At 33.6% G+C, this 13860-nt stretch overlaps 1 protein-coding gene and 1 long non-coding RNA gene across 12 annotated transcripts in view; one reads left to right on the top strand and one right to left on the bottom strand.

Moving 5' to 3' along the window:
- Positions 1 to 13860, top strand: part of CDKAL1 (CDKAL1 threonylcarbamoyladenosine tRNA methylthiotransferase) — a 566460-nt gene that overhangs the window by 419494 nt on the left and 133106 nt on the right. For all 11 annotated transcript variants that reach the window (XM_039866443.1, XM_039866450.1, XM_039866444.1 and 8 more), the window contains one exon: positions 412 to 592. In XM_039866443.1, coding sequence (XP_039722377.1) covers positions 412 to 592 — 181 coding nt within the window. The remainder of the gene's footprint in view (positions 1 to 411; positions 593 to 13860) is intronic.
- Positions 1 to 13860, bottom strand: part of LOC120605568 (uncharacterized) — a 64173-nt gene that overhangs the window by 25619 nt on the left and 24694 nt on the right. The window contains exon 4 of the long non-coding RNA XR_005653656.1: positions 7752 to 7914. This is a non-coding gene — a long non-coding RNA (uncharacterized LOC120605568). The remainder of the gene's footprint in view (positions 1 to 7751; positions 7915 to 13860) is intronic.

Below are 13860 nucleotides of genomic sequence, written 5' to 3'. Positions count from 1 at the left end.
TAATGAGAGTATACCAGCTGGCTCTGCAGTGAACAATATCTTTGCAGTTGTGTCAATAGAAATATTATTAATTTAACTAAAAATTGTGCAGTGATTATCTAGGGAGAGGAGGGATAAAGAACTAAATCCACATTTGCCTACAAATCAGTAAATCTAGAAAGAGCAGAATAAGCATCTATCTTAAAATATAGAAGGAAGAACAAAGAAAATGAGTTTCTCTTGAGGATGAAAAGGAGCCACTGTTTTTTCATAAGCTTTTAGTATTTAGGGCTCTTTAAAACTATTTGCAGTGTCTCTTTCCTAAATATAAAATTTAATTTTAAAAGGAATAATGGTATTTAAAATGTCAAGGAAATAGAATAATTATGGATTATAGTCAACATTTTACATTTTTGTCTTATTATTTTCTAGAGTTCCTGGAATAACTATTGCTACAGATATTATCTGTGGATTTCCTGGAGAAACAGATCAAGATTTTCAAGAAACAGTGAAACTTGTTGAAGAATACAAATTTCCAAGCCTCTTTATTAACCAATTTTACCCAAGACCAGGAACTCCTGCTGCAAAAATGGAACAAGTTCCAGCACAAGTGGTAAGATATCAATATATATTTTTTTGGTAAAGTATTATATTTAGCCATAAGCTATAAAAATGCATCTGTGTTGCGTACCTTAACACAACTGGCTCATGGTACACCCCTTAAATTACAAAAAATGGGTAGTTTTCCAAATTGGAGTCAGGGCAGGAGAGCTTGGGTGTGTTAAATAACCTTAGGCAATGAAAATATCACCTTTTTTATTCTTTTGAAGAGAAGCTCAGGTGACACTGGGAGTGGGGGGGAATTTTAACTAATATCTGGTATTTGCTTATGTTTATAAAATAAATCTTTGGATATTTCAAAATAAGGCAACATTTAAATATCAGTGAGAAAAGGAGGCTTCATAGTTACCCTGCTTCTTAAGAGACCCTTTTCATAATTCGTTACCTACTGGAGTGGGTGGTCCCATGGTTTTCCTATTTTTCCATTGGATAAATTTGATACTTGTAGTCTGTCTGTCTCTCTACTTTAGGTGTGTGCTGCTTTTGCAATGAATATCAATATAATTTCATCCTTACATGTTCATAGATATATTACAGTAAAATGACTTAAGTGTGAAAGTTTGAGATCCAATAAAGGCAAACTTTCCCAGAATGCCCCAGAAATTAATAGTCTTAAATATTTAGTTTCTAGATTCATTGGCTAAAGATGGAAAAATGTAAATAATCCTAAAGAAGAAGTAGATTTTTTTTTAACTGAAGATTTTCTACTTTGCCTCTAACAACAACAACAACAAAAATTGTACCCTGCCATTAATTTTTCTCAAATACTTTAATGATAAATACTAAAAGGAATAACCTAGAGCTTGTTATTGTTTCTCTATTATGCATATGTGAATATCAAGTATATAACGTAGAGATTCTTATTTCAAAACAAATATATATATATAAGTTTGTTTTTCCTAGTAATATGGAAGTCAATATCATTCTTTGTTTTCCCCAAATTTTTCTCATTTTTATTTTACAAGTTTCTGTGTATACAAGGATAGGGAATTATTTTGTGGATGATAGACCAATTTATTTTATTTCTAATTTAATCAATAAAAGAGCACATTACGACATCATAGATAATTAGCTTTTCATGAACTTAAAAAAGTCAAATTAATTTGTAATTTTTATATCTTAATTTTAATTTTTATTGGGGCATAGTTTACATACCCCAATAAAAATTATTGGGGTATGTAAACTATGTAAAGTAAAGTTCATTCTTTTGAGTGTATATTGTTTGAATTTTGATAAATGTGTTTACTAGTTTAACTATCACCACAATCAAGATATAGAACAGTTCTTTCACCATCCCCCAAAACATCCTCTTTTACATTTTGAAGTCTTTTACTCCCTCTATCCCCAGCTTTTGGCACCTGCTAATCTATTGTCCTTATAGTTTACTCTGTTGTTTTTTAAACTTTACTTTAATTAAAAATTGTTTGAACTGTAACATACTTCCAGAAAAATGGACAGCGGTACATTTTTATAAAGTGAATACTTCCATGTAATCACCATTCAGATCAAGAAGTAGTAGAACATTATCAGCACCCCAGAGGTTTCCATTATGCCCTTCCCTATATGATTCTCTTCTACTCCCCAGCAGATATCACTAGACCTTTTTCTAAAACCATACATTAGTTTGACCTGTTCTTAAATTTCATATAAGTAAAAGAATTCATCAGTGTTTAATCATTTGGCTTTTTTTTTTTTTAACTTATTATTGGTGAGACTAGTCTGCTTTTGCAAGTAGCTGTAGCTTATCCATTTTCATTGCTATGTAATGTTCTATTGCATGCAAATCCCAGTTTCTTTATCCTACTGCCAATCATAGTCTACATCTCAGGTGACTTGTGTATACATTAAAATTTGTGAAGTACTGTTCTAGTTCACTAGTCCTCTTCATCTATTTTAAATCTGATGTCAAACCCATCTATGGGATTTCAAATTTTAATTTATTTTTTACTTTAGAATTATAATGCATTTTTTTTCATAAATTCCAGTTTTCTAGTGAAATTCTTCATATTTTTCTTTGTATTTTTTGAGCATTACTCAGTTATCTTAAAGTCCATTCTGAATTCTCCAGTATCTGGACCTAACGTTGGTTTGTTTCTGTTGTTGTTGTTTTTTCCTTGACTTTGACCATTAGTCTTCTCTTTCCATATAACTGATCATTTCTATTAAATAAAGACCATTGTTAATTTTTTGAAATTGTTTTTCAGTTTTTCCGAGGATTGGTTTATTTCTGGTTTGCCTTACTTTTTGAGTGCAGCCTGTGCGTGCTGCGCTCAAAGTGGGGAGCATTCTGAGTTGCAGCATTTGCCAGTGTCCATAGTGTACTTTCATTGTTGCCAGATTGAAACTACCAATGTGATATTACTGAACACAGAATTGGGAAGAGATGCACACAGTCAGCTCCCATGAGTGGGTATAAAGCTGCATCCCAGATACCACTGACTAGAGCTCTTCAGGGTCTCAGTTAAAATTCTGTAGCAGTTACCAGGGATTTTCTTCATGACAGGTCTTCAACTCTAATTTTTGTCTTCTTACGAACTCATGAGAATTCGTAAGGCTCTTCATAGTTTCTCAGCTTCTTAGCCTTTGCTTGGCTGCTCAGTCTCCCAGCCACTGATTACAAATCGATAAATGCCTGGAAGGGAAAACTGGCTCCAAATATTGAGCTTATGGACTTCCCTCCTTTGTGGAATCTTGGTCCCTCACATCTTCACTGCCTTGGTTCCTTTTCAGTGTTCAACCAGTACATTTCATAAATTGTATTTACCTTTTCTAATTGTCTTTGGCAAGATATTAGTCTGATACAAGCTAGTTTGCCTTAGCCAAAAGCAGAGCAGAACTCATTGCATCAAATCAGCTTTTAGATACTTTGTTGGTGTTGTTGTAAACATAGTCCTTTAGCATCTTCCTTACATTTTTAGACTGTAGTCACCCAATCATTGTATAGCAGAACCTTTTTTTTAAGACTTTATATTTTAGAGCAGTTTTATGTTAACAACAAGACTGAGTAGGAAATACATGGAGTTCCCATATATTTCTTGCTCACACACATGTTCAGCCTCCCCCAATTCTAACATCCTACATTGGAGTGGTACATTTGTCACATCAATGAACCTACGTTGATACATCATTATCACCCAAAGTCCATAGTTTACATTACATTTGACTTTACATTACATTACATTTGGTGTTGTATGGTCTATGAGTTTGGACAAATGTATAAAGACATGCACCCAGCGTTGTAGTATCATATAGAATAACTTCACTGCTCTAAAAATCTTTCACTTATTTATTTCTCCCTCTTCCTTAACACTTGGAAACCACTGATATTTTTACTGTCTCCGTAGTTTTGCCTTTTCCAGAATGTCATATAGTTGGAATCATACAGTATGTAGCCTTTTCAGATTGGCTTATTACACTTAGTAATATGCATTTGAGGTCTCTCCATGTCTTTCCATGGCTCTTAAAACAACAGAAATTTATTGTCTCACAGTTTTGGAGACTAGAAGTCGAAAGGTAGGCTTCTAGTCTCTATGGGAATTCTTCCTTGACTCTTTCTAACTTTGGTGGTTTGCTGGTAATCTTTTTCTTTTGCTTGCAGCTGCATAATTCCAATCTCTGCCTTCATTGTCACATGGTATCCCTGTGTATCTCTGTTTTAACATGGCTGTCTTCTTATGAGGACCCCAGTTATATTAGACACTTATAAGGATCTACCTACTACTCAACTAGTTATATCTGCAATGACTCCGTTTCCCAAAAAGGTGACATTTTGAGGTGAGAGGGTTAGGACATCAATATGTTTCTTTTTAGGAAGCTATAACGCAATCCATAACAGTTCTCTCATTTCTATGACTATGCTATAGGTAAAACCTGTAACCTGGAAGAGTTTCATTTTTGTAAAGTTCAGAACCTTAAATAAAGAGAATTACATATTAATAATGAAACTTTAGAGAACTACTGTCAAACAGGATATGTGATGTGCACCGAATCATCTTTGTTCTCCTAAATTTATCAAAAATTAACAGTTGTCTACTCTACCTGTTTCAAGTAATTTATGAAGCTGCTTAGCAACTAGACGTCACTAAAATAAGACGCTGCAACACAGCGAATAGCAATTCTTTTTTATCTAATTTATTTCTCATTTCCTTGCCCAAAACAATAAACAATGAAAGTAGAATCTAACCCATTATTGAACTAAGAGCATAATACCAATTGCTTTCAAACAGCTTTTTATTCTGGCTTTAGAATGTGTCTTAGTGGAAATATATGTGTGTTTTTTTTTGATATATTTTATTTCCACTGAAATCAATCCCCCAATAATGTTTTTTAATGACATAAATGACATAAAATAAATAATTTCAGTATACTTTCCCTTTCTTTATAACTACTTTTACATTAATACTGGTATTAATGTAAATAAATTCCAGTGTTTTTAATGTTTTATAGTAGAGCTGTGATCATTGAACTAAATTATGAGTTTTTCTTAATCATTTAAATCACCGAATGGATAAAGCACCATTCAGTTGAGTTTTGCATTTACATATGTGGGAGGGGTGGATTTTTTGTTAATCCTGCTAAAAAAGAATATAACCATCTTAAATTTATAATGAAAATTAATTAGGGAATACATTTTCATGAACAGGATAAACTAATTTTTTTTTGTTAACTCTTGCAAGATTATTAAATGTATAAGAGATTTAATAGTGAAATCACCAAAACCAAATGAGACTGACCTTAGACTTTTAGATGAAAGGTCAAATTTGCATGTTTATATTTTCTGTTCCATCGAGTCTTCCTTCATTAGTCTTCATTAATCTTAAGTAATTCTAATAGTATGTTTAAATTGTGGCTGAGATTCTTAGTCTGCCTAGAAAAGGTCGCTTAAGTTTAAAAAGTCTTTTGATTCTTAGCTATTAATTCCAGACTTTGTTTTTAAGAAAATTTTGATGAAAAATAATGGTATAATGAAATCTTTATTTTAAGAGACCAATGACTTGAAAAAAACAAAACTTTTAAGTGACAAGAGTAGCTGTTGGAGTATTCATATTGGTTTAAAATGTTAAATTGTGATAATAAATCCACCTGCTTGCTTGTCTTATGCTTTGGAACCAGAGTATAAAGATCATGTCTTTAAATATATTGTCTTCATGAAAGAATTATAACAGCCTCACCTACAATTTCTAGAATATTTACCCTAAGGATTACAAGGCCACAGTAGACACTTCCTGCCTCAGCCTTGAGGAGTGTGAGTATGTGTTCCAGAGAGGGCTGGAGGGACATCCTTGGGATAGATAGATACAGGCAGTTTTGATGAAACTATCTACAGTAGATTTCCCTGTGAGAGAGTGAATTTTTGCTGAAGGTGTTCAAACCACTTGGAATAGATGCTGAGTAAGGAGTGTTCCTAACTCACATCCAGAAGTTTATTCAATGACAGATAATGGTGCTCCCAAATCTAGCTGCCTATGAGTCCAGGACATACTTTATTTTAAAAAGCAAAACAGAGAAATACATCATATAGAGAGAATTTTGTCACTTTCTCTAAATGTGTCACTTTCTCTAAATTTTGTTGTTTCTCAGTATGATCCTAAAATTTAACAACTCAGTATTTTAGAGAATATCAAGTTTCCTTAATGGAAGAGATCCTGACACTTTTATATTACTAGGTAACATAATTTCATTATTTATAGTCTCTGATTTTCAAATTAAACTTTCTTCTTTGGGGGAGAGGAAAAAAAATATTTTCAAGAGTTTTTATACTCTAAATTGTTAAGTACATTTTATTCTAGATTGATTCCCAAACATACATAAAGGGAAGACCCCCTTTTTTAAAAAAATTCCTTTCTATTTTGACTTTTTTTAAAAGAAATATTTTGGGATTTTCATGCAGTTCATTGTATTTGATCCCTTCAGTTGGTCTTTTTAATTTCTCATTTCTGGACGTGCCATTTCTTTTTATTTTCATTTTTCATAGTTGTTTTTTCTGGCCGTAGTTCTGTTGTATATAGATTTCAGCAGATCACTTAACAGTGTCTTTCATGATGACCGCAGTGACAGCGACATAGGGAAGTGGGAGCTAGATTATAATCCAAATGGAAGGTTGGGTTTTAATACAGGTGGTGTTCACTTTATAAATATGTTAATAAATATGTTGGGCTAAATACGTTATCTCCATTTCCTAATCCTTTCACCTTTTATTATAAATCTGATGACTTTCCATTTATAATCAATCGACTTACTTTTCCTGGAACATGAACTAGTAAAACTATAACATAATTAAATTAGTTTTTTTATGGGGCTCAAAATGGCAGCAAACAGACCCCTCTGTGGTTGAGAGAATAGAGGGCCCCCCCCAAAGACGTCTACGTCCTAATCCTCAAACCTGTAATGTGTTACCTTACATAGTAAAAAGGACTTTGCAAATATGATTAAGTTAAGTTGTTTGAAATCGGGAGATTATAATCGATTATCTAGGTGAGTTCAGTGTAATCAAAAGAGTTCTTAGAAGAAGGACACAACAGATTTAAAGGTAGAGGAGAGAGATGAGGGGACAGAAGCAGAGATTAAGGACAGGTTCATGAGAGAATGCTTGTAGCCTCTAGAAGCTGGAAAAGTCAAGGAACAGGTTCTCCCCTAGAGCCTACAGAAGGAACACAGCCCTGCCAATACTTTGATTTCATACCATAAAACATATTTCAGATATCTGACCTTCAAAATTGTAAGATAATAAATGTATGTTGTTTTAAGCCACTAAATTTGTGATAATTTGTCACTGCAGCAAAGGAAACTAATATACTAACTATGGACTATTTTGATCTGAGAGCATTGTCTGGCTTTTTGAGACAGCTAAATTAATTGATCTTTTAGCTCATTATGCTACTCAGGGTTTGCAGTGCCACTAGATGACACATGTTTGTGAAAACTGATACTTGATGCTACCCAACACGCACAATAATCTTTAGGCCTAATTATAATAATGACATAACAAAAATAATAGTAAGAATTAATGCTTATTTGGCAATCGATATGTGTTAGACATTGTTCTGAGCACTTCATATCTGTTACCTAATTTCATTCTCACAGCTTTGAGAAATAAACACCATTATTATAGTTATTTTGCACATGAGGAAACAGACTCAGTAATGAATTACCTTGCTTAAGAAAAGTTCTTGTCTCTCTCCATTCTTATGTCTTGCCATTCCCTCGAACATGCTTGATGCTCCCACAACGCTTGGGTGTTTATAGTCCTCTCTGTGTCTTTGTGTTCATCTCCTCTGCTTCCAATTCCCTAGAGGGAGCAGCATGTGAAGAAACCTGGGAATAAAGAGAACATGGAACATTAAGTATAAAATGCATGATATTTAGAGCGGTAAGGTATGTTGCAGCTTCTTCCTTGTTTTTGGAGCAGTGGAGGGCAACCTGCAAGTATAGTTATTGTCAATGAATAAGTCAGGAGCTATAGGGAAAGCTTAGCCTAAGTTGCCCTTATAAGCCATGTTAAATAGCTTTAGACTGTCCTATGGGAAGTTGGGAGCTACTGGATAGCAGTGATTGTGTGTTTTTGTTTTTGAAAGCTCCTTGTAGGTGTAGTGGAGTGGGAATAAAAGAGTCAGAATGCCCAATCAGGAGATCGTACAAGACAGGTTTGGAGACTAACAGGTGGATTTTAGAAATCTGTGTGACTTATTCCTGAGACCTTCGATAAATATTCTTCTTTTGGACTTAATTGTTCTAAGTCCTAGACTTAGCTGCATGTCAGCAAAGTTATTCTGTGTTCAGTGGAGAATACTCTACCTAAGGTCACTTAATTGGCTTTTGATGGACTCAACATATCAAGAATAGTAGGCCAGAAGATCTTACAAGGACCTTTGAACATGCCTAAAATTTTTGGCATCACAACTTGTTTCTGCCTTTACTCCTGCTGGTACAGTTGATGTTCTATTTCCTAATGTTCATGAGATTTCTCCTGAACCAGGCCTAGGCCTCTGTTACTTAAAAGGAGAAATGCCAGCCTCTCCAGACCCCTGCCCTTGTCTACTTTCTGAACCTCCTCCCACATGATTTTATCTCTACCCAAACTGTTTCTACATGGCAGTTCCAGGATTGGCTCTTTCCTTGTAGCCTCCTTATCTTTCTTTGTATTTTTGTTTTTCTAAGCACCATAAGATAAGCTTATCGTGTGTGGGGGTGTGTGTGTGTACCTATAGAAGTCTCTGGATTTGAGAACATTTGAAGAATTTTTCTTTTTTTTAATCCTTTTTAAATGGAGCATTTCCCTTTTGTCCTACTCTCACACTAAAAGACTAAGAGAATGATATTGTTTGGAGCTTTGAAGAATGTGAAAATAACAAGAATTATTAAGTCTCATCTGTGGAGAGGGACATTTGCCAATGTTGGTAATACCTTAGCCTTGCCAGCATTATCAAGCTTTTTGGTTGTCTACCATCTTGAACCTGAAATGTTGAAGAATTTAACGAATGTAATTAATTTAGAATAAACCAAAACAGAATATCTTGTTGAAATCTCACGATTGAAAAGAAGTGCTCTTTCTAAGAAGGAAGTGCTCTCAGGATGGAAGACATGCGTGTGGATTTGGGCTGATGCCGTAATGCCGTTCTCAGCACACAGGAACCTGTACACGGGACCCAGTGAAATAGTGCAGAAGAGAGGCTTCCTTGGTGAGACCTCTCTTAGTTTTACTGCCACGGGTGACTTTTTTTAAAGAGCTCAATCCTAAATTCTCTGAGCTTGAATCATTCTTTTAGAAAATCCCAATCTTCTCTTCATGTGCCCTCATTGCTCCCCCTAATTTTCTGCCCTCTTAATCTGACCTCTTCTCTGCCTGCCTGCCTGCCTGCCACAGAGCACCGCCTAACTTTTTATTAAGTCCTGACGTGATGTTGATGAGCTGAATTATCACGTAAATCAACTTCGTGTAATCGAACCCATAGGATAAGACATGATTAGACATGTGTAGATTATAACTCCAGGATGGAGCCGTGGTTTTTTGGGATTGGTTTCTGTTCAGGATGGTAAAGATAAGAAAAGAAAAATACAGATTTTTGTTGCTACCTAAAGCCCTTTCATGTGACTCTTCTGCTAATTACATGCCATTGCAAGAAAAAACTAGAGAAATTAAGTACATTTGCCCAAGGTTACATGACTATTAAAATAACCCAACTTTAGGACCATGAAGATAAGATTTGAGAGCCGTGAGTTCAATGATAGCAGTCTTACTTTGTAGTTTGTGGTGAACCTACACAAAATGTTTTTTTTTTTTTTGAAAGAAATCTGTAGAAAAATTACACTCAACTCGTTTTCTTACGATTGTTTGATTTTTTTGCTTTCCTTTGGCACTTATTTTTATTCTGCTTCTTTTATGAATTTATAATTACCAAAATAGTAAGATATATGGATATAAGTTCTCTCAGATGGTGAATGGTAGTGGGTACTAGGGTTGAGAAGGACTGAGTGAATTTTTATTAAATAAAGAGAATATAAATTCTATCTTTTGGAAAGTCATCTTTATTATATTTCAATCGAACTTTTTTCAGTGGTGATTGCATGCCTTGTTTTATATAAGTTTTAGAAAAATTGCAAGGCTCTACATAATTCTTTTATGCCTTTCCTATGAACTTGATTTATTAAAATTATAATATTCAATTTGAACTCACTTTTTATTACCTTAATAACAACTTGAGAAATGAGTAGACTCTTTGGAACAACTTCTAAAGATAAAGAACCTTATAATGATCTATCTTATTTTTTGATCTTATATTATTGTCTTCTATAACTATGATTCAGTAATAACTCCATATTTATAACCTTCTAAGGGACTTAAAAGTGTAATTCCAAGTATTAGAGCCAATGTTAAGTGTGTATTTGGGTCGATAGCATATATCTGGTAAGTTAACTTGACACTTCTAACTCTTGCCTCATGGAACCATGCTTATTTCATTATTAAGGACTAAAGTCAAGTATGAGCAGATAAGCATTTAAATGGATAAGAATGTACTCTACTAATTATGTTCTCTCTGTAATCCTATATCTAAGACAAATGTCCTGATCCTTTATTTTTATACTCATAATAAAATACCTTTATAAAAGTTGTATATAAGATTAGAAGTTATAAGGGCAGGGAAACGAAACTTCCATTGTTTGAATGTTAATTTTTGCCAGAAACAAACATAGCCTGTGCTTTTCATGTACTTTGTCTCAGTTATTCTTCCAACAATATTTTCAGCTTCCCGGTATTATTTTTCACTTTACAGATGAATTAACTAAGCCTCAGAGAAATTAAGTACATTTGCCCAAGGTTACATGACTATTAAATAAAATGCCTGAGATTTAGAGTCCATTCTTTCTTTTTCCTCCATGCTCTTATAAACAGAAGAATAAATATCCTAGAAATTCAAAATAATTTTAGAATATTTTGACCAAAAAAATATTAGTTTCTAAAGTTGTTTTTTTATTATAGTATTTTTTTTAACTTATAGGCCCTAGAAAAATTTTAAACTTCTTAAAAATGATTTTAAATTTATAGAACAGTTGTAAGAATAGAATATTTCCAATATACCCTTTCCCAGGATTCATCAGTTTAACATTTTCCCTAAATTCGCTCTTTCTCAAGAGATACATAGACATAGACATAGATATTTTTTCCCTGAAAAATTTCAAAGTAGATTACAGACATCAGATTACAGATTACAGACTTTAATATTTAGTGTGTATTTCCTAAGAATGAGTATCTTATGTAACCACAATATTGTTATCAAATTCAGAAAATTCAACATTGATACAATGCTTTATCTAATCTACAGTTCACATTCTAATTTTGTCAAGAGTCCCAGTAATCTACTTTACAGCTGTTGTTTTTCTAATGTAGGACTCAGTTCAGGATTAGGTCTTGTATTTAATTGTTATAGTTCCTTAGTCTCCTTTATTCGAAACTGTTCTTCCACTTTCCTTTATCTTTCATGATTTTTGAAATTTTTAAAGAATACTGGCCAGTTATTTTATGGGATATCCCTTAATCTGGGCTTGAGTTTTCCCCATGATTAGATTTATGTTATATATTTTGCCCCGTTATACTAAATAAATGATGCTGTGACCTTCTTGGGATTTGACATCTAGAGGCAAATGATGCCCTTTGTCCCTTATTGATGATATTAATTTTAATCATTTGGTTAAAATATTTTTTGATTTCTCTACTATATAGTTATCCATTTCCAACATAATTTTTAATCACAAGTATTTATTTGAATCATAGAAGGAAGAAAAAGTAGACTTTGAAAATTCAAAAATCTTAGCGGTTTATTTCACACTTTCAAATTTACAATGGCTTGAACTGCCACAATTATGTAGTTTAAAGATTTTTCTCTTCTTAGTCTTAATCTATTCACAATCTTTGAATTATTTTTAACAGTTTTTAATCCTTAGACTATATATATATATATCTTTAAAAAGGTACTCTAAATTGAGTGTGGCGACTCGAAACTAAAATTAGAAAGGCAAAAATTTATTTCATTGAAGTGCCTGAATATTTACATAGCAGTTAGTACATGTAAAACTTTCATCCTCAAAAACTTGTCTTAAGTCCAGAGGAGCTAGGAAAACTCATGGATGAAATATCTTTAATTTTTAAGGGAGGTTCATAGGTCATGAATGTGATGTTTCTTCTGGAATACTGTGACATTCACTCACCAACTCTATCTGGTTATTACTCAGTGTCAAGGCATACCGTTGGAGTAAAAATACTTTGTATGTATTCTATATTCCTTTACTGCCTTTCCTCTAGACCTTTGTTATCTGTGAAACCACAGCATAGCTTCTCGAACTCATTTGAAGACAAACAAATATAAAAAGGTGGAGAAAGAATTTTAGTTGGTTCTGGAATCAAGCACAAAAACTTGATTGATATCACTGAGACCATTACAGAGTTAATGCAAAACGACAGTTGATGGATCTTCTCTCAAATAACCTCATGTTAAATCAGCAGAGAACCTCAGGAGCCCTCCTCATTCTTATGAAGTTAACCAAGAATCAGTCAAATGCTATTAAAATGAAAAGCTGTGTGTTCTCCAAAGGCTTAAAAGTTTTTCCAAACAGATAATTTGTCAAATACCTGAAATGCTATCCCATTAAGGAGCCTAAAGACCACTGCGAAGTAGTTTAATTTGATTTTATTTTCTGTTAGCATCCAGAGTTATACAGGGGCAGATTGGAAGTGGGAAGAAAACTCTGCTGACACTTCTCACCCATATACAGTAACCACCGCAGTCCTAGTGCCCATAATGACCAAAAACATGGCTTTGGGGAGTAATTTAAGTCTCCTGATCACTTTGACAGTCAGAACTACTGCTGTGTTAAAAATCATTGTTAAAACTACAGTTAGGATAATATTAATTAATTTACCTAGTATCTAATAAGCCTCTCTATGCAAGGGCCTTAGCTGGTTGCTACACCATATAGCAAGAGGACTCTTTTAAATGTTCCTTACTTTCAAGTTGCATATAATCTAGAAAAGAAGAGAAAGATGATGTAAATAGCGATGATACAAGGCAGTGTGTCTCAAATGTTATGAGTGACAAATGGTTGTTAAAACTTGGAAGCTCGTGAGCGAGATGATCAAGATCACTGTCAAAAAAATAACTTTTAAGTTTAGCTTTTCACTATATGAAAAATATTAGAAATGAGGTACAATTTGTTTCTAGAAAATGATAAGAAGTCTAGTCCTTCTAAAACTCTTTTTCACTAGAGTTTGTAGTGAATAATGAGAAAGACCTTTACCCCAGGTAGTTTGGGGCTCGTCAAGGGAATTCTGACTATAATCACATCCAGACTCACAACCTTCTTTGCTCTTGGGACTGTTTTTAGATAATGATCACAAATTGAGCCATCAGAAGTACATCTATATTTCGTAGGCAACATCTACTGTTTAGATGTTTTTGAGCAGAGAAGTGATACAATTTCAGAGGTATTATGGGAAGGTGAAATTAGGAACAACATACAAGGAACAATATGGAGAAAGGCTGCGGGCAGGAATTGAGAGGGTAAGGAAGTAGTATGGCCATGAGGTCAAGAGGTCTAAGTTTTGGAGGCAAATAAGAGAGTAGGCAGAAAAGTATGAACAAGAGAGACCGAAGGCAGGGAAGAGTCCTATGACTTGTAAACTCAATGATACTGGTAGTTTCTACCTTGTATAGTGCTCATCAGGTGCCAGCTACTTTTTTGGTGCTTTACATATATTGATTCATTTAA

This window comes from Pteropus medius, unplaced genomic scaffold (genome assembly GCF_902729225.1).
Source record: "Pteropus medius unplaced genomic scaffold, Ma_sr-lr_union100, whole genome shotgun sequence".
Lineage (NCBI taxonomy): Eukaryota > Metazoa > Chordata > Mammalia > Chiroptera > Pteropodidae > Pteropus > Pteropus medius.
This window is presented reverse-complemented; position numbering and strand designations above follow the sequence as displayed.